Source organism: Vulpes vulpes, chromosome 1 (assembly GCF_048418805.1).
Source record: "Vulpes vulpes isolate BD-2025 chromosome 1, VulVul3, whole genome shotgun sequence".
Taxonomy (NCBI): Eukaryota; Metazoa; Chordata; class Mammalia; order Carnivora; family Canidae; genus Vulpes; species Vulpes vulpes.
Genome location: NC_132780.1, coordinates 67920026 through 67945784, shown reverse-complemented (window position 1 = coordinate 67945784; position 25759 = coordinate 67920026). Strand labels below are relative to the sequence as shown.

The 25759-nt window shown below is 45.9% G+C and overlaps 1 protein-coding gene across 4 annotated transcripts in view; it reads right to left on the bottom strand.

The window, feature by feature from the left end:
* PDE10A (phosphodiesterase 10A) overlaps positions 1-25759 on the bottom strand; it is a 591886-nt gene that overhangs the window by 341612 nt on the left and 224515 nt on the right. For all 4 annotated transcript variants that reach the window (XM_072766442.1, XM_072766447.1, XM_072766434.1 and 1 more), the window contains one exon: positions 1781-1915. In XM_072766442.1, the coding sequence (XP_072622543.1) occupies positions 1781-1829 (49 nt within the window). In that variant the 5' untranslated portion in view covers positions 1830-1915. The remainder of the gene's footprint in view (positions 1-1780; positions 1916-25759) is intronic.

Here is a 25759-nt window from a genome sequence, read left to right as displayed (position 1 = left end):
CTCCTTGGTTTCTGGGCCACCTTGCCCCCGGCCTCCTTCCCCATCTCAGCCCATGTAGGTAGCATCTGGCTCCCCGAATGAGCCCGTTTCTCAGGGGTCTCCTGGCAGTGCTCCCTAGGGGGTCTCAAGTGTCACACCACCTGGGAGTCCCAAACGTGTCTGCGGCCGCATGTGTCCCCGGGGAACTGCGACCAAGCAGTCCACCGTGTCCCCAACGGCTTTGGGGCGCTACAAGGCTCCTCAATCCCAGCGCATCCAAAGCACAGCCTCCAGTTTCTCCCACAGCTCAGACCACATTCTCCCTGCCCTGTGCATCAGGACGCACGGACCCAGGACCAAAAACCAAACCAGAACAGGACAGTCAACCAGGAATATTCCTTCTGTCTCTCTCCTTGTACTTCCCTTCAATCTACCAGCATGTGTCTTCAAGATGGGAGCCCCCCCTTCCCCGTCCCGAGGCTGCGGCCCTGCCCCTCGAGCCCTTGTTCTGCCTCCATCCAGGCCCTGCCTCCCCACCTGCTCTCGGGGAGCATCCTTCACCTGACACCCAGCTGTCTTCCAAACCACAACGTGGATCACATCATTCCTTTGCTGCAAATTCTCTGCCACTTTCCCAACACACAGGGCCCCAAACCCACGGCCTCCCACGGCCTCTGATCTTGCTCCTGTGTCCTGGGGCCCTCTCCTCCCCGACGTGCCTGCCCTGCCCTTCGCTCAGCTGCCTGGCCTTGGCTCTGCGCTGAACACACCAACTCAGACTTGCCTCCAGGTGCCAAGGAGGCCCGGGGCTGCTCTTCCCCCCGATTCTCCCGGGAGGGCCACACGGGAGGCCTCCGCAGCGCTCCAAGGGCATCTGGTCCCTGCAGGCCTCACTCCTCCCCTCACCCTGCCTTGAGGTCTTTGCCCCCCGAAACCACAGTATTTGCTCACTTACTCTCCATTCCCCAGCTAGAACGGGAGCCCGCGGAGATGGACCCCCGCCACCCAGAACCAAACTTGCACCTGGTGGGGGCCACGGAAGATGTACAGAAGGAATGGACACGGCCTCTCGAGCAACCCTCGGAGCTGAATGGACTTCTCTGCCGGCCTGAGGATGCAAAGTCCTTTTGGTTTTGTGAATATACAAAAACGGAACATCTGAGAAGTTGTGAGGGTTCCTCGCTATAAACAAGCCTAAAGACACCCCCGGTCCCTTCTGGAGACGGCCACCACCATCTCTGCCTTAGAAACACGGAAAAGCACATCTATCTGTTTTGTGTTGAAGGAATGTTGCTGCCACCGTTCTAATAGCCCCATTTCATGAAAAATTTCAAGTAAGTTAGGAACTTCTTGCTGGATGTTTTGTTTCGCCATAAAAACCACCAGATAAAAGAAATGTAAATGATTTTTGTGTTGAAAATGCCAGTGCTTGATCGTGATTAGGGACGTCACTTTCGATGTAATATTAAGGTACTAATGTGGCAGCGGGATTCATCAAGAAGGTGCTTGACTTAACTTCAAAAAGTAAAAGGGATAAAAAGCATGTTTATCAGAAAAAAAAATCCTCAGAAACAAACAAAAATAAATAAGAAAGAGAAAAGCCATGCAGGTGTAAGCCTCATGTAAGCCTGCCATTCCTGAACTCCATCCTGATGTGAGAACCCCCATATCTTTCCCAATCCTGGGCAGTTCTCCTGGGCTGTAGGAGACCCCCCGACGCAGGTGGAGGAACAGATGCTGGGAAGGGCAGGAAGAGCCCTGGAGGGGAGTGTGGAGCGTCCCAGGAGGGGCTCCTTGGTACCTGCTGCCTTGCAGGACTCCACGCTGCCTTCCGCTGGCTCATTGCTCATTGGCTCCCAGGTGTCCGCACTACTTCTCACGGTCAGCAACGCCGGTCCCCTGCTCCCACTTCTGAGTGTGAAAGGACAGCAGCTGGCTGGAAGGGACAGCAGGACATGGCATTAATGTCGATCACCCTTAAAATGCATTAGGCTCCCCCTGGAAGGCTCCAGTAAGACAGGTCGTGTGCCAGATTGGCTTGGTGTGACCAGGGCTTCAGCAAATACCATCATCGCGGTTCACAAGGTTTGAGAAGCACTTTTCTAGCTCCCTACCCTCTGGAGATCAACCTGGCAGGAAAGCCATGAAGAAGCAGATCCAGAGTGTCCTCTGCACCATGTTTTGGGAAACCGAACCTTCCTGGTCGACCTCCCGCCTGCCTCCCAGGCACCCAGGATGTGAATTCACGTGAGCAAGGCTGATCTCACTGTGGGGGAACAGCTGAGAGAATCTTCCCAGTTATTTCCCATAAATCAGGAACATTCTTGTTCCCAGAGGAGAAAACCACAGCATGCTGAGGTTTCCTAGTAGTGACCAGAAGAAAAAAAAATCTTCGGGGATTATAGAGGTTTAGCTGAGAAACACGTGAAGGGGAGAGGTGGGGCTGAGCCAGCCCCTTCTCACCAGGGTCACAGCAGGTTGCTCTCCTTAAGGAGGATGAGGAGACTGGGGACCACTGAACACCCAGGGCAGAGGAGCCAGGGGACGTGCTCGGGAGGCTACAGCAGGGACTCCAGACAGAACAGATGGCGGCTGAAAGATCAGGCCAGGACACAAAGAGATTCGAAGGAAACGAGACTAGAACCACGGCACATGCTGGTGCTTTTAGATGTTCAATCCTGTCACCCCTGGGCCACTGACAGCAGGATGGAGGGGTGGGGGAGGTCTGGCTCCCATGTGTGAGCGTAGGGGTGCAGCCCTGAGCTAGTGTTTGAGGGCCCCGGTCACTGTCTGCACCTTTCATGCACAACTAGCAGAAGCCAGAGGAGCTCACAGACGTCTGGAGCGAATGGTCATGCAATGATCGATTGTGAGTCCCATGTACAGATGTCAGAAGGCCTCATCCACGGGAGGATGACTTTTGATAGATAATAAATGTTTTGAATTGAAATGTCCCTTAACATCATGAAATATTTCCAGACAGCTTTACCAAGGTATAATCGACATGTCGGCTGTTGGCATTTAACCAGAGCACGTGGACAGATTCTGACATAGGCCAACGCACCCGTGAGACCGTCACCCGCACATTGTGAATAATTACAGTTGTATGGAAACAAAAGCACAAAAACAAAAGCGGAAGGAGTCTGATGCCTTGCGTCTGAGCCTCAGTTTCCATGCTCCCCCAACCCAACACGAAACCACCTGCTTCAAGTGACCCTCACAATAGAGCCAAGCAGGCTCTAGGCAGAAGGACCGGCCGATTTCCTACTCGGGCAGCTCAGTGAGCCTGCAGCCTGCAGGACGGAGGCCATTGGCCTGGCTGCTGCGCGGGGTGGGGTGAGGGGACCCAAGGGGAGGCAGTTTGGGCAGGTACAGGCTTGCTGCTCCCCAGCCCCCAGCCACAGCGCCTTTCAGACTGCCGTATGCTCTGACCCTAGCTGCATCTAAAACACCAAGCCAGTTTCTTCCTACAATAAGGGGAATAGATAGTGATCGAAATTCAACCATGAACACTGCAGATCAAGTAAATTAAAGGTCAGTGGGAGCCATAGCGCCATAAAACCCGGGGCAGGTAGGGGGCCATCCCTCCCAACTCTGACCCATGGAGCCTTAATAGTGGTCAGGTATTGGGGTTCAGGCATTGACAGGCCAGTGGACAAACTGGGGGAAACAGGAATTGAATCACAAAGGGGATCTTTCAGGTCCTTGAGAGACATCCATTAACTCACACACTAATGAAATGGGAGTCTCTGTGACTAGCTGGATGCAGCCAGCATCTAAAGTTGGGGGGCGGTTATGGTTCTCCAAACAAGGTGACAGCTGGTTGTGAACCCATCTCACCCCAGGTGCATAAAACAATGTGTGTGTTGTGTGTGTGTGTGTGTATGTGTGTGTGTGTGTGAACAGGTGCTGCTCTGGGGCTCTGTGCCTCTCCCAGACAGGAATGTGCCAAGAAGAAGGTCCAAGATGATATGTTCTTCCCACCACGCAGAGCTCTGCTCACATACAGACGGAGAACCGGCAGCGCCCGAGCAGGATGGCAGGAGGCCTGGGGTGGCTCCTGACAGAGGAGGCCTGGCAGCCCAGGAGGTGGAGCTGGGAGAGAAGGGACGGAGCCTCGGGGTGCGTTGCAGTGCCCGTGGGGCCGGGAGCTGCCACCGCACCCTGTGAGGTCCCTATGCCATGCCCGGTGCTCTGCCCTTGGTCAGACTCCAAGGTGGTGGGCCTTAGGGCCGGGAGGATTACTGAAGTTCTCGAGATAAGCAACCATATTTTTATACAGATGAAAATCAGGATTTAAAAGTTTTAAGTAAGATTAAAAACATTCATCCTGGAACTACACACCGCTCTTGCACTCAAAATCAGACAACGGAGGCTGCATGTGCGTCAGAGGAGCATCATCTAAATTTGAGCCAATGTTGTATCTAGACATTTTTTCCCCAAAATCAACCATTCAGCAGATTCCAGGAATGTTGTGTTTTGGGGCCACTGAAAAGGCCACTTTTCCCTGAAGGAGAAGGAACCTGTAGGAAAGTAACAGATTCCATGAGTGTGAAAGGGAGAAGAGGGGGAAGGAGGAGAGGTAGGAAGAGGACACACACACACAGGGATCCATGCACGCACTCATGTTTGCACGCATGCTTGCACACACATAACACGTGCTAAGCCTCTTTCACTGTGTGGAGAGCTGGGTGGCCTGGGAGACCCATCAGACAAACCAAGGCCCCAGAAACCCGCCTGTCAGAGAGTGAGGGTTATGAAAGCCCTCTACACAGTGGGGAGCCTCCTTCCTCTTGGCAGCTGCGCACTGTTTGGGAAGGTGCGGGGCTCAATCCTAATTTCCCAGCCCTCGATGTATTCCACCGAGGCCCCACACAGTTCCTGCAGCAAATGGCTTTCTCCCCGAGCCTTATTCTATTCTACCAGAGTGGACAGGTTTCGCTTTCTTCCGTACAGGGGGGACTGGGATTGAATGTAGCCTTAAGTGCAGGCTCATTTACCGAGGAAGTCCTCCCCCTTAGAGCCCGGACTGCAGGGCGGCATCACACGCTGAGGACAAATAATGAGAACAGAAGTCTCAGAGAAAGGCCACTGAGTCATGCTCTCATCCAGGCTCAGGAGGCCCCGGCGCGAGCCCTGCATCCCGCCTGGGTTCTGTGCACCCGGAGTCAGGGAGTCCCTCTGACATCTGCCGCGGGGGTGTAAGTTTCCACAACCGTGAAATTCACGGATTACTTACAATTGACTTGGTTTGTGAAATTCACAGTAGGGATCGCTTCATATAGCAGCTCCTTCCTTTCTTTTTATTCCCCGAGTCTGCTCCTGCACATTGCGGGGCAAGGCAGAGAGGGTGCTTCAGGGTGGGACCACAGCGCCCGGGACTCCCAGGGACCCGGGTTCTGAGGTCGAGTGAGTACCTGGCCTTTTAGGAGGAAGGTGGAGGCAATGCTATGGTTTTAACAAGCGGGTTTCAGACGATCAGGCCTGAGAACGAGCTCCTGGGTTTGGAGACCAACATACTAGTGACCTGGGAGGACTGTGATACACGGAGGGGGTGAGCCTGTCCAAGAAGAGTGGACACGATGCCGTGACACTTGCAGGGAGGTGCAGGGCAGGGGACTCTGGATGGTGGCCCACGTGGAGTGTGTGCAAGAGGAGGGTCCCTTAGGCTGGTGGAGCCCCAGCCGAGCTTTAATACTGGGGGTCGGAGCTGGGGGTGAAGGGGACTCACGTTCATGGACAAGACCGCTCAGGATTCAAAGCCTGGCCAGTGTGGGGTGACTGGAAGGGTTAGTGTGGTGAGCCGCGGGCCAGGATGGGAGAGGGTCTTCCCTTTGCAATTAGGAAAAATGAAGAGATGGGTGAAACAAAGAGAATGCTGTCCTGAAGAAAAGTAAGAGAGAGGAGGCGCTCGAGATGGTTTTGAATGTCTGGGCGGAAGGAAAATCGATGAACCAAAGTCTTTTTCATGACTATGCCTCGTCTCAATGTTTTCTATTGTGGTAAATATACATAACATGGACCTTTTCAACCATTTAAAAGGGTTTGGTTCTATAGCATTAAGCACGTTGGCCTCCTTGGGCAGACATCACCACCGTCCATCTCCAAAGCGCTTTTCGTCTTCCTGCACTGGACCTCTGTGCCCGTCACACACTGATGCCCTGTGTTCTCCTCCCTCAGCCTGTGGAAACCACCAGGCTACTAGCTGTTTCTACAGGTTTGCCTACTGCAGGGGTTTCGTGCGCATGGAATCCTGCAATGTCCCACTGTCCTTTTGGGACTGGCTTCTCTCACTTAACAAGATGTCCAGGGTGCCTCCCTGTTACAGCAAGCGCAGAACCTCCTTCCTTTGCAAGGCTGAATAGTATTCCATCATGCGGAGAGACCACGGTTTCTGTACGCGTGTGTCAGTGGATTGTTGGGTTCCTCCCTCCTTTGGGGTTGTGAATAACGCTGCTGTGAACACGCTATCTCTTTAAACTCCTGCTTTCGCGTCTTTTGCGTGTATATCCTGAAGTGGAATTGCCAGATCATATGATAATTCCATGTGTGATTTTTTTGAGGAGCTTCCAGCTGTTTTCCACAGCTGCTGCACCACTTTACATGGCCATCAGCATGGCACAGTGTTCAAATTTTCCTACATCTCACCAACACTGATTATTTTTTTCTTTTTTTTTTTAATTTTTTTTTTAAATTTTTATTTATTTATGATAGTCACAGAGAGAGAGAGAGAGAGAGGCACAGAGACACAGGCAGAGGGAGAAGCAGGCTCCATGCACTGGGAGCCTGATGTGGGATTCGATCCCGGGTCTCCAGGATCGCGCCCTGGGCCAAAGGCAGGCGCCAAACCGCTGCGCCACCCAGGGATCCCTTCTTTTTCTTTTTTAATGATAACCATCCCATTGGGTGTGAGGTGGAACCTCAGTGTGGTTTTGCTTTGTGTTTCTGGAATGCTTGGTATCTGTTGAGCTTCCTTTCACAAGCTCATTGAACATGGGTCTGTCTTCTTTAGAGGGATATCCAAGCCATTTGCCCACTTTTCAACTAGGTTGTTGGTGTTTTGTTGTTGAGTTATAGGAGTTCTTTAGATAGTCTGGATATCGATCCCTTATCTGATACATGATTTGCAAATATTCTCTCCCATTCCATGAGTTGCCTTTCACTCTGTTAATTGTGTCCTTAGATGCATACATGTTTGTCAGTTTGATGAAGGCCAATGTATCTCTTCTTTCTTTTGTTGTGTGGTAGGTGTCATACCCAAGAAATTCTCATCACAAAGCTTTCCTCAGACATTTTCTCCTGGGAGCTTTATGGTTTTATTCTTACATTTAGGCTTTTGGTCACCTTTGAGTTAATTCTTTTAAAATTATGAAACATAGCACACATGTACTAGTTATCCTCCTCGGTAGAGTTAGGATTTTAGTACACCTTTTGCCAAAGCAAGCACTGATACACAGTCTGTGGAAAAAATACATTACCATAGACATATGAAAATAAAACTGTTTAGGACACGCTTAAGGGATCCCTGGGTGGCGCAGCGGTTTAGCGCCTGCCTTTGGCCCAGGGCGCGATCCTGGAGACCCGGGATCGAATCCCACATCGGGCTCCCAGTGCATGGAGCCTGCTTCTCCCTCTGCCTATGTCTCTGCCTCTCTCTCTCTCTCTGTGACTATCATAAATAAATAAAAGTTAACAAAAAAAAAATTTAAAAAAAAAGATTTAAAAAAAAAAAAAAAGGACACGCTTAAAATAAGTGTTCTCAATTCCTGACTGGGGCATTCATTGACTTATCCTGGATCCATCAGATGTGTTAGCTATTACCGTTAGATCACTTGTCTGTCACCTGCATGAAGTCTTTCCTTAAGGTTCTGACCCTGACTCTCACACCAGTCTGTAGATGGACACTGAGATGTGGATGTATTTCAAAGGGTTTGGATATTGATTTAAAACAAGGAGGCTTGGGGGTGCCTGGGTGGTTCAGTGGGTCAAGTATCTGCCTTTGGCTCAGGTCATGATCTCAGGGTTCTGGGATCGAGCCCCGTGTCGGGCCCCCTCCTCAGCAGGGAGGCTGCTTCTCTCTCTCCCTTTGCCTCTCCCCCTGCTCATGCTCTCTCTTTCCCTCTCTCAAATAAATAAATAAAATCTTAAAAAAATAAATAAAGGAATAAAATCTTTAAAAAATAAATAAAGGAAGGGGGATTGGTTTGAAAACCTATACTTGGAGATTCTAGTTGCCCAGAGACTTTCTCCCACCCCTAGAAGAAACAAAGGATTCATTCTTTATAGAAACTAAATGGGGGAGTCTCTGTACTCAGACACACAGTGCAGAGAGGAGGCTTTGTACGAACAGGAACACCATGAGAGTCAGGAGATCACACTTTGAAGTGTCCCTACTCCTGCTCCTACCACTTCCTCCTGTCCTGCTCCCAGAGTACCTGCTTCTAGGCATACGCCATTTTCCACCCTTGCCCCTAACAAGAAATAGGAGGGCTTTACCCTGGAGAGCCTGAATTGTACCAAAGAAAAGATCTACAGGTACTGACATTTGAGAGGTGGGGGCCTCCCCATACAATCACACTGTATGAAGCTCAAGAGGCAACAACCCCTGACCAGAGGTTCCCACCCCTTCCCTAGGGCTTCCAACCTGCTTTCTAGGGCCTCACACTTAAATAGGAAAGCATGGCAAAGGATATGCTAACATACTTAAGGAAGGCTTCCAACACGGAAGATAGGCTAAAATAATAAACAGTTAAAAGAACCTGGGAAAGAGACCACACAAGGATGGAAAAAGTTCTTAACATTGTAATATTCTCAGAAAGAGGAGAAAAAATATTACATTCATGATGAAAAGAATGCTATAAAAGGAACAACCAGAGGACATTAAAGAGTTTATGGGAATTAAAATAAAATATTAAAAATCATAAAAATCAATGGGGAGTTTGAAGAATAAGATTGAAAAAAATCTCCAAGAGAGTAGAACAAAGATACAAAGATATCAAAAGAAAGGAAAATATAAGAAAATATGAGGATTAATTTACCACAGAATAAAAAATGCTGAGGATAAGAAATTGTCAAAGAAATAACACAGAAAAATAACCCTGAACCAGAACATGTAAGTCTGCATGCCGAGTGGCATACCACATCTGGGACAATGAATTCAAAGAGACCGAGGCATATCACTACCAAATGTATTATCAACAGGGATCCAGGAAAGAGCCCAAGAGTTCCCAGAGAAGAAAAAGAGGCCACAAAGCAAAGACAAGAAGAGAGCTTTATTGAACATTAGAAGGTAGCAGAGGAGAGGGTCTACAATTCACATGGAAAACAATTTTCTTTTTTCTTTTTTTTTAAGATTTTATTCATTTATTCATGAGACACACACACACACACACACAGAGAGAGAGAGAGAGAGAGAGGCAGAGACACAGGCAGAGGGAGAAGCAGGCTCCATGCAGGAAGCTTGATGTGGGACTCGATCCCGGGTCTCCAGGATCAGGCCCTGGGCTGAAGGCAGGCGCCAGACTGCTGAGGCACCCAGGGATCCCCCGGAAAACAATTTTCAACCTGGAATTCTGTAGTCATTGCAAATATTATAGAAGGAGGAACAAAGATATTTTGAGACATACACAGTCTCAAGACATGGCCCTCCCAGCTGCCCTTTGTCAGGAAGCTACTAGGTGGTGTGCTCTGCTGAAATGAAGGAGTAAACCAGGAAAAAGCGAAGTGTGAGACAGTAGGGACTGCAAAGAGACTTCCCAGAAGGATGGCACCAGGACCCAGGACAGCAAGCACACAACAGGTGTAGCCCATCCAAGGGGAGCAGAGCTAAACATGATGAGACAGAGGGTTCAGATGGAGAAGATACAGAAGGAGCTGGCAGGCTGCTTTAAAGCACATTTTGAATAAATTTGGAGACTGTGTTGTCAGCTCTGTGACAGGTCAACTCGGGCATCTGGTGACAAAATGTAAGGTACAGCCAAAAAATGAAGGTACAGCTAAAGTATAAGCACACAGCAAAACAAGTCTAATACTGATTACAGGGAAAATAAAAGTTGCACAAGAGAAAACAAAAGGAATCCAGGTACCCTATTTGGCTCAGGACCAACTAACACAAATAGCAGTGCTTCCACCAATAACCATGATCTCAACAGGCCGAGCTGGCAGGGGTGTATGGAGTGTGCATGGCAGCAAGTGCCTGTCAACATCAGCCCCCAGCTCCGTAACAGGAACTCAGCAGATGATGTCTAAGAAACAAAGAAGTCATCAAGAAGTAGCAGTGTATTATTTAGTAAAAAGGAAATAAATAGCTAAAAAGCAGAAATCAGAGACTTGGAAATGGTTGTTTCTTGGAAGCAAGACATTTTGTTCTAAGCATTTCAGTTTAGTTTGACTTTTTAAAAAATGATAGCATACGGTTTGGGGTGATTTTTTTACTTATCTATACTTCTGAGAATGTCAATGTGCTCACATTCAGGGTCTCTGCTAGCTTATAAAGTCCCCAATTTGTAGGGCAGGAAAAGGTGCCTCTTTGGGGCAGAGCAGCCCCAGGCCAGCACAGGGCAGAATGGGGTAAATTTCAGCCCTATGTGCCATCTTACCAGGGGCAACTTACCCAGAACCAACTGGAAACCACACAGCAGTGCTGCTCTAAAAAGTATGCAGCACTATGAAAAGCATGTAAAGAAACAAAAGAAAATAAGAAAGAAATAGGAGCAAAAAAGCCCCTATCTGAAATTCTCCTAAAATCAAGCCTCATATCATATAAATGTCCTGTTACTTCTATGCTTCTCATTTGAATGTGAATGCCAATAAGAAATATTATACATGACTGACATTAACACCAATCCATCTGAGAAATGCTCTTCAATAACATGGGATTTGGCTGACCTGGATAAACAGCCATCCTCATGAAGGAAGGCCAGGCTAGGCATTTTAGGTGGTTTTTAGTTCATTGAACCAATGATCTGATGTGATTGATAAGATGTCGCATTGTTGTGGATGAGTAAAATGCAAGCGAGTCTCTGGAACTGGAAGACAGTCCCAACCGTCATCTGCTCTGGCTGGGCCACTTAGTTCTGAGGTCTAGAGAGGTCATTGACTGCGCTCGCTCACAATTTTGAAAATGGCAAAGAGATCACACGGAGCATAGGTATGGTTGTCTGTAAATAGTCTAAAAAATTAAGGACGTCATATGGGAAGTACCTGGGTGGCTCAGTCGGTTAAGCGTCTGCCTTTGGCTCAGGTCATCATCCCAGGGTCCGCACTGGGCTCCCTGCTCAGCAGAGAGCTATTTCTCCCTCTCCCTCTGTCTCTCACTCATGCTCTGTCGATATCTCTCTCTCTCTGTCTCAAACAAATAAATAAAATCTTAAAAAAGAATATCATACGAAACAGTAATATCTTCGTTTTTTTTCCAAAGTAGAGGATTAAAAGGAGTTGAATGGACAGAGATAGATTGGATAGAAAGAAGGACCCGCTAATTCCACTCGAGTTATTTAGAGATAAAATGTGCAGCCTTGTGCCATTCGGATTGGAACCCGGCCCCTGTGGAGTGGGCCAGGAAGGCCAGGTTGAAAGGCTGTCTCTCTCTGATGGAGACCAGCTTCCAGTGTGAAGTGTTTATGACTTACTGCCTTTCATCACTTCCCCTAAACCTTGGGCCAGGAAAAAAAAGGCTTCAAAAATATTTGATTTGGGTGTTTGGTAAGGAATGATTTAATCCCCAACCCAATCATCACTTTGTAACTTGAAAACACTGCATTGCCTTTTATTTGCTTCAAGGTAAATGACACTTGGGGTATGAATGAAGACCCAGGAGAGTTTCTGAAGAAGAATGGTAGGCTTGAACTGCCCAACCGCCAGGAGAGAGAGCCGATTGTCATTCTGATTTCCTGTCCGAGCTCTAAGTGCCACTTACAGACTCTGACATCATAAGTGCTTCCAGATTCCATCAGTGGTCCACAATGAATTAAAAAGCAATAGAATCCAGATGCTTTTTCTGGTAAACAGTTCCTTTGTAGGAAAAGTAAACAGAACAAGGATATTCACTGCCTTCCCCTGTGACATTCATTCACATCTGAGAGAGCTCTCCGTGTCTCTGCATCCAGCAGGCAAGCTCCTCCCCACCAGATCCACTGCTACCCACACATCACCCAATTTGTGTCACTGTGCTCTCTTCTTCTTCATTAAGCTACTGATTATAATGTTTTAAGTAATATAAAGTGAAGACAGCCTATACAAAAGATGCCAATATATAAATTAAGGGAAGCTAAGTCCCTACTAAAACACCCAAAGCTGCTAAAACTTTCCTCTGAGAACCACTTCCTACAATCTTGCCACAGCCAGCTATAAATCTTTGGTACTGAAATTGCACATTTCATGGCCTTTCACTATTATCTAGACCTAGGGGTTCAACAGTAATTTCTTATATGAGCACTAAACCACAAATTTGTATGTGTAATCGGATATATCTTTCCTCCAATTTTTCAAGTGGTACAGAATTATTTACATGATTAGCTCAGATAATTTCATCTGATTAATCTCATCTTGACAGATAAACTTGATGGAAATCTCTTTCTGGGGCATGAGCAGTGCCGTCACATAAAGCAAACACGTTGGGTTTGCTTTGCTGCGTTCACTGTTACAGGTGGAGAGCAGAAAGCTGCTCTTTGTAACCTAATGCTGCTCCGTGTGCTTATAACTACGACACTGGCATTAATATTAACTCATATTCATTCCAGAATGATACCAGGCAAGGTAAGATGCTTCTTAAGTGTAGTACACATAAAGTTTGGAGTCTATACTTCCACCGGCCACCTAGAAAATGCAGTGTTAATGACATGCCACACCTTTGCAGGTCCCGCAACACGGCCTCCTGATCTCAGGAATCCTTTCATAAAACTTGTTCCAAAATAAATAAGTGTATGTTTTGCACCCAAAAGCTTAAATTGAACCACATTTTTGTTTGAATTCAATGTAATTCCCCTCGATTCAACACAATGCCAAGTGTGAACACACCCTGATTACAGAGAACACCCTCTGCTTTCGGGAATAAACCGAATGATTAGCCCTCGCCCCTGGACCTCTGGTTACCCCCAGTGCAGCTGGGGCCTGAGACCAACATGCAGCGAACAACTGCACAGCAGGTGCTGAGAGCCTGGGTCCCGGTCTTGGGCAGCCAGCGCGGGTTCATAGGAGGTGAGTGTCCCCCCCATCCCCTCCAAAGAGGCCATGAAGTCTGACCTGGGTCACAGTTAGATTCTGAGATCTACTCCAGAGAATCCCAACTACCTCCTGAGTCTCCTGTGCCTACTTCTGCCCTCGCCTTCCCCTCCCTTGTTTTCTTAGGAGACACGGAGGGTGCTTGCTACCCAACGTACAAAGATCTCGGAGCCCTTTAAATTTAAAACGTGACCTAGCCTACAAAACCAGGGAGGTTTCATTGTCATTTTTCACTTGAGAGGCCACTTGCTCACACCCAGCGCCCAGCGGAGGAAACTGCCCTTGCTCCGGATGGCAGGGGCAGGAAGCGGTGAGCGGGAATGCCAGCTCCTGTCTGTCCTGAAGCTTCGGTGGGGGCCGTGTGAATTCTGAACCCCGCAGGGATCAAAGTAGAGCATATTTTGCTGCGGTTTCTAGCAATCCTATACTTTAAATTCCATACTTTAGAAACAGCAGCGAGCTGAATAACCCTTAGCCTTTTCCAGAGAAGGAAGGTAGGACATGCATTTCAACGATCTCATTTTGAGCCTTGTTTACAACATAAATGCTGGTTCTGATTAGCTGCCTCAAATTGGCTACTTAAACATTTTTAAGTCAATTTTGAGGGTGTGGGAACAACCAACAAATGAAATAAAGGTTTGATTATTTCTTTATTTTCCCTTGGAGGTCAGTCTATGAATTTTATTCAAATAATAAAATCTCTCTGTGAGATGTGGAGAAAAAAAAAAAGAAAGAGAGAAAAGAACTTTATTTCACTGAGGAGTGCATGCCATGAATTACATAAGCTACTCCAGAAGCAGGGCCATTCATGTTTTCCAGAATATGCCACAGGCTTAAAGTGCAAGCATGTAGTCCATCAAAATTAAGATGACCTCTCGGGGATGTAGCCAGCAAAATGTAAAAGACACGAAAAGACCATTCTCCTCCTGTATTTAATAAACATAGTCTGCATCTAAAAGAAAAAAATTAAGATGAAAGCCCTGTTGAGTGTTAGTCAGTAAGCCCGATGATGAGGGACTTCTCTCTGCGTGCAGACAAGGCTTCCACTGGGAAGACGGACGGCTGGGGGGCTGCCATGGACTCACTATGCAAAATTGGGAACTTTATTTAAAATCACAAAATTGGGACCCCTGGGCGGCTCAGTGGTTGAGTGCCTGCCTTTGGCCCAGGACATGATCCTACAGTCCCGGGATCGAGTCCTGTGTCGGGCTCCCTGCATGGAGCCTGCTTCTCTCTCTGTCTGTGTCTCTGCCTCTCTCTCTTTCATAAATAAATAAATAAATAAATAAATAAATAAATAACTTTTTTTTTTAAAATAAAAAATAAAATCACAAAATTACAATAAGACAGTAAATGTTTAATCTACCAGGGGCTCGGATTTTACATCTATAAGATGAGGTGATAAAATCTTTCCTGTTATCCTCAAGGCTGTTTTCAAGATGGAACGTCACAAACGTGAGAAGCAGCAACCTAAGGAGAAGGCACCCAGAAATGCACGATCTGTGATCACAACTTACCCCCACACCCACTGTGGGGGGACCCGCAGCAGATAGCCCGACCATGAGAAAAGACTGGCCACCCTTGCCTTGCCTAACCTGAAATTAGAAGCACTCCTCTCTGATGCCTTTGGGAGACCCTCAAAGTCCTAGCCTTGGCCTGTGCCAAGTGAAATGTCAATGTTGGGTTTGTTGATAGCCCGTCCTCAGTTCTCTTCTAAGTTATGGGTTCAAGGGTAGTGAACAGAAGTTTGCTCCAGGTTCTGCAAATGAGGTTGACTTGTAGCAGCAATAGTCCAGAAGGAGAAATGTAGATTGACACCACGGGGTGCAGGGAGCAGGTTAACCATGTGGATGTCGGGGAGCTGCAGATCGTGATGCAGACAACACCCTACTGGGGCGTCCTTCCCACCAGAGCAGAAGCGGGTTTGCTCTCCAGGGATGCCAAGGACCAAGACACGGGGAATTATTCCAGAAAGAGGATTTCCTCCTGGTGAGTCATTTCCAGAATTCATGAGACTTGGCCAGTCAGACGTGAGGACTCGGTTCCCATCTCTGAAAGTCCACGGCTGTTTCTTGACTCTTGTTCTTTTAAAGTGCTGGTTGCCTTTTTGGACTCACTGGAAAGATGGACCACTTTCCCTCATCCCTTCTTGCTTCTGTGAGACCCTAGGCCTCCCCTGCATCCACTGCCCTCCATCCCCCTACTCTGCTTCTCTTGCTTCCTGTGAAGACACACTGTGTCTACTCCATTTGACTACCAAGCCGTGTCCCACCTGTCATCTCCAGCACCACCCCTTTGTTTGCAAACATTCAAGCTGACTCTGAACTCCATGGCTTTGAAGGCTCCTGTCCACCTGACACGAGCTTGGGGAGCCAAGTTAAACCAGTACGATCCACCTTCTTTGGAAGCTCCCATTCATTGTAGAGAGAAGATGGTCCTAGAAACAACAGCTCTGTTTCTACTGGATTGACTACAGCTGGGTATATAATATATGCATTACTATGCACATGCAGGGCAGGAGGAGAAAAGGCCAACAAGCCATACAGTTGATAGGATAGATTTCTGGGGGTTCAAAGAGCAGAGACCACTCATCCCACCAGAACAGTGGTGCTCTGCAACATCCCAGCTCTCAGAGGAAGAGAGGGAGGAAGAACACAGGGACTTCCAGTTCTCTGTTTTCTGAAGCAGTCACAGAAACAAATTGAGAAATAGTTTATGGAACTGTGGAACACTATCATGTTAGGGAAAATAAACTTTTTTTTTCTGGGGGAAAAGAATTATTCTCCACCGTTAGATAGAAATCTTCGCAATTTTATATTAGTAATAAGCATAGCTGGTCTTATAAGTGAGTGAAATAAACCACTACCCAGATGGTACAATTCAAGCAATGTCAGCGAAAACTCAAAGGGATGAACATGGGCTGAGTAGGAGGAGGAAGGTGTGGGGGGAGGGATGCACATGGTCAGTGGTTCCAAATTAGAATGATATTTGGACCAGTAACCTTTGTAAGAGCAGGATGGTGGGGGGTCCTGTGGTCAGACCCCACCCAGCCCTGAGAATCAGCTTCCTTGGGCAGACCCATCCTTGCCACCCTCAGGGTGTAGAGTAACACAGGAAGTCCCTTGCTGAGCTAAGCATATAGCACGGCATTTTACAAGAAGAGTTACCTACTAAAGACCAACAAACTGACATTTCCCTTTGGGAAAAAATTCTCCACTTCACTTATGACCAAACTGGAGATTACAGAGAAGCCCAAGTGCATTTCAAACCAACAAAACAAAACAAAACAATAACCTCAAGGGCAGATGGGCAAGTCTAGGGAGAATGAAACCTAATGCACCATCGTGTTAATGGATTGTCCAAATGGGAAGGGTTCTCCTGGAGGCTCAGGAGGGGAGATGTCTGGAGGCCTTTCTGCCCTTCCTTCCATCCTGCCCCTGGGCAGAATCCATGCTGTGAGACCTACCCCCACCCCCCACCCAACAGGGAGCACTTTCCCAGCTGGGATGGCCACACACCAGGCCTCACCGTGGAGGGGCTGAGGGCTGACTTCACACAGAAGCACTGGCCACACGAACTCAGTGACTAACACACAAGTAAGTTCTTGGGAACTAACACAACTTTGCTTCTCAGAGTCACATACTAATGTTGTAGCCAAATTTTACTGATTGTTGTGTCATGACTCTTCCTTAGGAGCCTTCCTCAGAAGTCAGCTTGCAGGGCTTGTCACCACCCAGTGAATCATGGGGAACCCATGCTTGCTGAAAGCAGGGGCCTTTCCAGGAGCCCAGAGATTTTTTTTTTTTTTTTTAAAGAAACAACTCTAGCTGCTTATTTTGTCTTCCAATCTGTCCCTAAGAGGGTTCAGGGTCTGGAAGGAACCACTACAAGAAGCCGACCCTAAATTGACAGATGGCCATGGAAGGGACCCATGAGGGAACCAGCTCTCTGCTTATTTTCCTAAGGCCAAGGCCGCAGTGGTGTGCTCAACAATCCAAATGTCTATGGAAATTTGGGGAGAAGCAATTGGAGGAAGATGATCAGAAAATGAAAAATTATAAAAGAAATGAACAAATCATATGCTTTCTTGTCCAATCACTTGATTCACTACAAGGAAAAATCCTAGTATGTTTGTTTATATAAGGAGACATAATTTGAATAATCCATGTTTCCAAAGAAAAGTGAAGACTTATTTTTTGGTCCAGCTGCTTTTCATCTTACACTGCTGAAAAGACCAAAATTCAAAGCCGCTCTGTGAGGTTGCAAAAAGGGAGAAAGGGCTTTAAGGTTTTTTTTCCTCAGATAGACAACTAGGTCTTTGGTCTTTAGCAGTAAATTAGTCAAAAATCCAATAGCGCAAGGAACACCTACCCACCTCATCATACGTACACTTTTCAGAAAGTACGATAGTGATGATGCAGGGTGGATGGCAGGAGTTCTGTGTGCCCATGATTCTTCCTGATGCCTGGCACTCAGAGGAAGTGTGTCCCCTGTCACAGTCCCTGAGAGCCTGCCGAGCAGCTGGGCTCTTGCCTGGTGATTCCACTCTCATTTGGTCAGCCACTCTTTTATGCATCTTCAGAGCAGCTTCTGGTGCAAAGCAAGAAATGTGTAGACCTTCGACGTATAGTAGAAGAGGCCACCAAAACATAAGTCAGTTCCTAAGACCCTGCCCTCCGAGATTGGTACTTGGGGGCCTGGCACTGGCCCAAAACACAGATCGGCTTTTCTGCTTCTGCTTGGAGCTTGCCAGAAATAATACACATTTTGAGAAATGTGATGGTTTAAAGACAGAAGGTCCGTTTGCATTTCCAACATGCTGGTTTTCACTGTGCAAAATCTGCCCCCCAAGACAGTAATAGGATAATGCCTGGAAGCATTGAAGAGTTGAGATGTTGCAACGATACCATTTTTAAACAAGATGCATTTGTAAGCCATCCAAAGTCTAGGTAGGATACGATGAAAGCGTAAATTAGCCCGGATAAGACAGCAGGGGATGGTGGCCTTGGCTTCGGACAGACTATGTACCACATCCAAAGCCACTGACGTCCTCACAGGAAATTTAAACCACTTCTCGGGCCAAAGAGAACACATCTCTAGGCCATGAGTTAGTCCCTGAGCCCTTTGTATTTTCAGACTTTGCTTTCTTTATTAGCTAATTTATATTATGTAAGAGTCATAGACATTTTATATAAAAGAATTGTCATTTGGGATGAAGCTGATTAGGGAGAGATTAGGAAAGAATGGATATTTTTAAAGCAATGAAAATTCAATTTCAGTGAAATTAAATATCAACCTTCTTTAGATGGAAAATCCCCAAACTATAGCAGAGGTATTATTTTCATCTTGCATTTATTCTCTTAAGTTATAGACATGAAAAAGATAAAGCAAAACATCAGAATATTTGGATGAATTACTTGAAGTGATCCTCTAAGATATGGAGAGTTGGAAATCTATCCTAAAAATGATTAAACCGGAAGAGATTTAAAGATAAATAAAGATAATAAAATAATAAACAATCACCACCTGTTTCTGTCCTGGGTTGGTGGCAGTAACAGACAGTCACCTAATTTGGGAATTCAGATGGGTGACCAGGGGACCCAACCACATGGATCCAAGTCCCTGTGGACCATTGTATTAATCTGATCAGAGTCTTAATAAACCTTTGACGTAGGTGTTTTAAAACCAAATGCTCAGCGAGGCCCAGAGTAGTGATTACTTTAAAAAGGTGAGCCTTGGGGCACCTGAGTGGCTCAGTTCATTAAGTACAAATGAGCCTGAAAACTTTTAGGAATCAAAATGAGCAAATCACTCAGAAAAAAAAATCAACCTCATAAAGTTGCTACTTCCTTCTACATTATTTTATAAATTACTATTCCAATAAACAGATGAAAATTATTTTTAATGAGCTAAGGTGATTCTAAAGATTCACAAGGTAAAATAGATACATTGAAAATTGCCCTACCAGGGGCACCTAGCTGGCTCAGTCAGCTGAACTTTTGCCTTTGGCTCAGGTCATGGTCTCAGGGTCCTGGAATCGAGCCCTGCATTGAGCCCTCTACCTAGCGGGGAGTCTGCTTCTCCCTCTCCCCCTGATGTTCCCCTTGCTTGTGCTCTCTCTTTCTCTCTCTCAAATAAATAAATAAAATCTTTAAAAAAAATGGGCCTCTTAAAACAATTGTAAAGGGTAGGGCAAGTATTAACAGTTTTCCTCTTAGCTATTCTCAAATTACTATACCTGCTGTGGACCTTTTAGACAAAAAAAGAAAAAAAATTCCCAGCTTACTTTAAAGGGCAAATGAGACTGGCTTCAGACTCCTGGGTAAAACCACAAGCCAGAGGATGGGCACATTTCTGTTGTAATAGAAGAATGATCTGTGCAGTCAAGCTATCTTTTGAAGGCAACAAATAGACATATATATATATATATATATAGACATATAGACATATATATAAAGACAAAAGACATATATATAAAGATAATATATATAAAACATTTATATATACATGTAAATGAATATACAAGTCATATCTGCATGCAAGTTTTAATAAATGTGCTACCTCAATGTATTTCTTGAAAAAAATTACTAGAAGAAACATTTCAATTAGAAGATGACAAAAAAAAAAAAAAAAATCAAGCCCACCCAGAAATCAAGCCTGGGGAAAAAAAAACAACCCAGGCAGGAAATCCTGAGACAAGTAAACAGAACCCCGTGGGCATCTGAATGGAGGGTGCAGGGAGTGGAGGAGGGCCGAGTGAGTTTCTGGGGCAGAGGCTGGGCAGATGCATAGAGAATAACGTTCCGGAGGCGACAGTGTGCCTGGTGTGATGGACGGACCACAAAGACCAGTGTGGCTGGAGGAGAATTAGTGGAGGAAGGAAGGACTCCGGGGTGTTGCATTAGTAGCTGCGGGCAGGGAAGATGAACATGAGGCCATCAGTATGTGTTAACCTCATGAAAAAGAAACCTAGTGGTTACTTGAAAACAGTAGCAGCTAACTACTAAGTATGTCACCTGGGATCAAAGCTTGAGTGCATCTTACAGTGAATTCTTTGAACTCTGTTAAGCTTTATGGATCCTGGATATACTGTGGAGCCAAGAAGTGCCCATGCTCTGGAGCAAAACTTCCAGCTTGAGCCCTGTCTCTGCCTCTGCTGCCTAAGCTTTCTGTGCTTCAGTTTCCTAATGTGCCACGTGGAGGAACTGCATGGTGTCACCGTAAGAATAATTTGTGGCCAGGCATGAACACTTAGCACCATGCCTAGTACATAGGACATGCTCAAGAAGACTCAGCCCTCATCTTCATGGTGAGGCACATACACATAAAACTCAGTGTTTTATTTTTTATTTTAAAAAGACTTTTATTTATTTATTCATGAGAGACAGAGAGAGGCAGAGGGAGAAGCAGGCTCCCCATGGAGCAGGGTTCTGGGATCACGACCCTAGTTGAAGGCAGACTCTCAACCAACTGAGCCACCCAGGCATCCCACAACTCAGTGTTTTATGTCAAGTTTTTACCTGGCATCAAGAGTGAGGGAAGAAGTAGCCAGGCTAAAGACATCTCTGTATTTCTGGTGAAACTGCTATTGAGACGTGATCATGGTTTTCAGATCTCTTTATGGGAAACTGCCACAATTAAACATTCCTGGCTTTACTTTCAGTGTGGAATATTAGTGTCTTTTATCACAAAACTACAGTGTGCTCAGCTCTACTGCAGTGTGGACTTTGGATGAATTAACTCACCCTGTTCTCTTGTTTGCTGTGGGTATCAGTGAACATGACGGTGAATAGTTTACTCTGCTGAAGCAGCTAGCCATGGTTTTCTGGAAAGAGCTACCTTGACTCTTCTGCTATCTCATGCTCGCTCCCTGCCCCCTGCACTTTACTATGCAGGTTTTTCATGATTTAAGCCAGCCCAAAGTGACACTCTGCCAAGTCTTTCATATTTTGACAGCTCTGTCCCTTTTTTCTTAAAGAGGGCGCACCCACAAGGGGTGGGGGTGGAGGGAGGAGCAGAAGCAGAGGGAGAGAGAGAATCTCAAGCAGACTCTGCACCCACCACGGAGCCAGACATGGGGCTCCATCTCACAACCCTGAGATCTTGACCTGAGCAGAAATCAGGATGCTTAACTGAATGCTTAACTGGATGCTTAACTGAAAGAGGTACCCAGGTGAGGTGCCCCTTGACAGCCCTCTTAGTGAGTCTATTGGTATCTTGGCTCTTAGGTCCCTGGTTCACATGGGGAGTTCTCTGGGATGCCTGTTTCTTGTCCAGATGACTAACTACCACCTGCTCCAAATTCCAAAGGTTCTCATTGCCCACGAAGGCTGCATTGTATCAGAAATGGAATGCCCCCACATGCCTAACATGCTGTTGGTCAGTGCTACAGATGCTTTGGTTTCTTTCTCACTACAATGATCCTATTAAGCCCTGTTCTCATCCTGCTAAAAAGCCTCACCAGCTATGCCCCATCAACACCTGAGATATAAAACATAGGCAAGAAGATGTTGTACTAAACCTCTTCCTCGAAGAATATCCAAGATGGTGATTTATTTTTTTATACATCATTTTATGTTAGAAACTGTTTCCTTGGGCTAGGTTGAAGGGGAGAGGCTCTTTTTTTTTCCTGGTTGCTCTGTGTGAACTCATTCATGGTATAATCTGCTATTGTTTTCAGCATTGTTGCATTGGGCTAGCTGGTCCTCATTTTCCATTAAACAGACTTTTCTACTAACAAACTAGCTTCCACAGTGTGCAAAGGTGTTGTCAGGATAAATGGCAATGTCTATAAAGTGCTTGGAGTTCTCTGAATAAAAAGCACAGAAGAATAGAGCATTAGCACGCTATTATTCTCATAAAGAGTAGGTGGAATTGCAAAGAGAAATCATGTCAAAGATGTAAGGAAACTTAAAAGTCTGAGACTTTAAAAGGCTGGGATTATTAAAACACCCAGTTGTTTGACAGGAGAAAATTAAACTGTTCTCCTGTCTCAAAAACTATAATGCCACTTTCTCATTACTTACTGTACCCCACCACCCCTTCTTCCTGTACCAAGCTTGCACTGAAGTCAAGAAAACTCCATACATGAAAAATTATTGTACAGCTATACCATATAATGATAATATGGTCTAGGAGGAAGAAATACTAGGCCCTTTTGTCAACAGCAGCACCTATAGTTATGGTTATATGTAGGATCCCAAATGCAAAATCCATGTGCCCACACAATTTTAAACTTCTGTTCACGGATATGGTGTGAGGTTTGAGGTCCATGCCATGTTGAGGAGATGGAGCTGAGCTCTCAGCTTAACACCAGGGCTCTTCAAGGACTGGGGACATCCCGATGGAAAAAGGAAACTAGGAGGATCTGGCTCCTAGAAAAGAGAACCTAAGGACAACATGTCTCCCTGGTCTCTTGGGAAAAAGAAAGGTCCCTGAGAAATAAAAACCTGATACACACACCTCACATGGATTTGTCCTCTAAAATTACACAATGTCTGCGTGGTGCTGGAGCCCACATGCTGGAGAAGGAGTTTGAGGATGGGGCTTTGGGAGGTGATACTCCTGGGACACCTTCCGAAAACAACAGCAAATCCCTTTAGAGGGACATTGCCACCACCTAAGCCACACTCGCTTCCGGCAGAAAAAAGTGTCGGAGCACAAACAGCAGAAGAGGCAAGGAGGGGATAGGCACCGCAGAGACTCTGCACATTCAGCACTCCCCCAAATTTCAGAAACGGGAACAAGAGAGAAAGCTATATGGCTATTTGAGATTCTTAGAAAAGGATTCAGAACCACAATTAAAAAATAAAACATTCTGAGGAAAAGATGAGGCAGATTTGGGAAAGAACCAAATATTAGCTTCTAGAAACAAAAATATAGTCACTGAACATAAACAGAAGAACAGACAGCTTATTGGTTTAAGTGTATGGGAGCAGAAGGGTGAACCAGGAGGTAGAACTGAGGCTTACCCGGGGCACGGTGTGGCCCACGAGCTAGGGAAGAGGGGGGTGACGTGGCAGGATGCGAAGCACAGAGGGGACCATCCAGCACATCCTTCATTGGAGTACCAGAAGGAGAAAATGAAGAGAATGCCAGAGAAGACGTTTTCACACATAACAGTAGAGGATTCTCCAGATTGTTGAAAGACAGGAATTCTCAGATTAGCAAAGCATGAGTGTTCTAAGTAGGATAAATATCCACACTCTGGACTTTTGTATTAGTCAGGGTTCTCCAGAGAAACTGAGCCAATAGGAGATATTTATGTTCATATATATAGAGAGATTTATTATAAAGGATTGGTCCATCTGATTATGGAGGCTGGAGAGTCCCAAATCTGCAGACATGACATCCCAATTGGAGTGAAGGCTGGAAGCTGCCCTAGAACTGAGAGGAGAGCTGGTGGGCCAGTTTGGAGGCCACCCAGCAGAACCCTCTCTCATCCAGAGGAGGGTCAGTCTCATGTTCTAGTCAAGTCTTCCACAGACCGGATGGTGAGGCCCACCCACATTGTAGAGGGCAATCTGATTGTCTTAATCTACTGATTTAGCATTACTCTCATCCCCATATACCCTCACAGACGTACTCGGGATTATTTTGGACTGCTTGGGGACCCAGTGGCCTCGTCACAGTATCCCATAAAATTAACCATCACAGATTCCTTATTAGTGAAATTACAGAGCACCAAAGACAAAGAGATACATTAAAAATAACCAGAGAAGGAAGATATCTGACCTACAAAGGAGTGAGAAGTGGGCCTACAGGCCCTTCTTACAGATCAGAAGGTATTCGCAGAATGTCTTCAAAGTGATGAGGAAAAATCGGAATTTCTTCCTCAATCTTATTCAAGGGCAAAGGGCAAAATGAAGATTATCACAGGGAGTCAAGGACTGAGAGAGTAGACAACCCATAGGTCAGGATGTTGGAAACCTAACTCAGAAAGAAGTGGGTGGGTCAGAGTAACAGCAGCAAACATGGGAGCAAACCGAAGTAAATGGCAGATGTGGTGTATCTGAAGAAGCACTGGAACATAATTACTACCCCTGTTTTATCATTATTGTTGGTATTATTATTATTATTATTATTATTAGTTAACAAGATAGAATTTGTTAGGCACTAAAAATTCAAAAGTCTGACAAACCCAAATGTTGACAAAGATCTAGATCCTCAGAAACTGTTGGTGGACGTTTGAATTGACACAAGTAATTTCAAGAGTACTTGGCAGTAAGTTGTAATGTTGAATATGAGCATATCCTATCGCTAGCAGTTTTACTCCATGGATGATACATACTGTTTTTTTAAAAAAAGATGTCATCTTTCAGCATTTAAACGTATGCACAGCAATATTATATATCACATAAGAACATACACATACATAGTAAACGTTTTTAGGAGTTTTTAAATCATTGTAAAAGCATGTGAATAAAAGCTGCAAAATTTAGAGTAGTGATTTCTTTTGGAGGAGGGAAGGAAGTAGGATTGGTTACATGTACACAGGAAGGTTTATTTATACCTGTAATTCACTTTTTTTGAAAAAATTCTGCAGAGCATGACTTCTAAATTTACAAGCTCAAAAACCACAGGCAAGGGGTTTTCCTAGGGATTTTATTTCAATTTTTCTGATATTTCATTTGCAAAGATGACCTATTGAGAGCATATAATGTAGAATGCATTTAGGTGTTGGCAGCGAGGTGTACAAGAGCAGAGCAGCAGGACTTAAATAAGTCCTCAGTGTTTTGCTACAAGTCATGACAATCATCAAGCACCTGCCATTTATGTGATGCCCAGGGATCCTATATGCATGATCTTATTTAATTATGACCCTTACCCTATAAGTGTCATTTATCTCAGTTTTTGAGAAGATAGAACCGAGGCTCAGAAAATCGGTTGACAGACCTGAATGCCTTCAAGAGCTGAGTGACTTGTAATTGCTTCAGAGGCACCTTGGTTCAGACCTGTGAGCCGCCCCCTTACAGTCCCAGGACTGTGATGGTCACTGTCTATCAGGTGCCTCTCTGTTCCAGGTCGGCCCCTGTCTCACGTCACTTAATATTACAATGGTAATTGCACAAATGGGGCTCTAGTCTTGACTCATTTCTCGGATAAAGAATGAATCACAAGGTTAAGCAATTTGCCCTTGAGCAGTGGTGCCCCAATCCAAAACCAGGCCATGCGACGCCAGAAGCCACCCAACCACCACTTAGCCATGTCTGTAGGGCCTCACACATGACAGCAAGACCGGCAACCTGCCTTGGCCTGCTGACTGCTCTCTTTAGGGTTACTTACGAGAATTTGGAATCAAGTATATATCTAGCAGCGACAGCTGGCTCAGACCGGACTTCAGTCTCTGGCTACTGCCTTGCACTGGGGTCAGCATGACCATCCTCAGGGTGGATCCTCTTGTGCACATGATGGGATCCTAGCCAACTATCTGCTTCCATCTCCACCTCTGCTATCCCACCTGCTACGCGACACCATGACACGCCGCGGAAGCAGGTCATGGACAGGAAACAGACTCAGCTACTATCTGCTTACCTTGTCCGAGAATAAATTAGGTGAT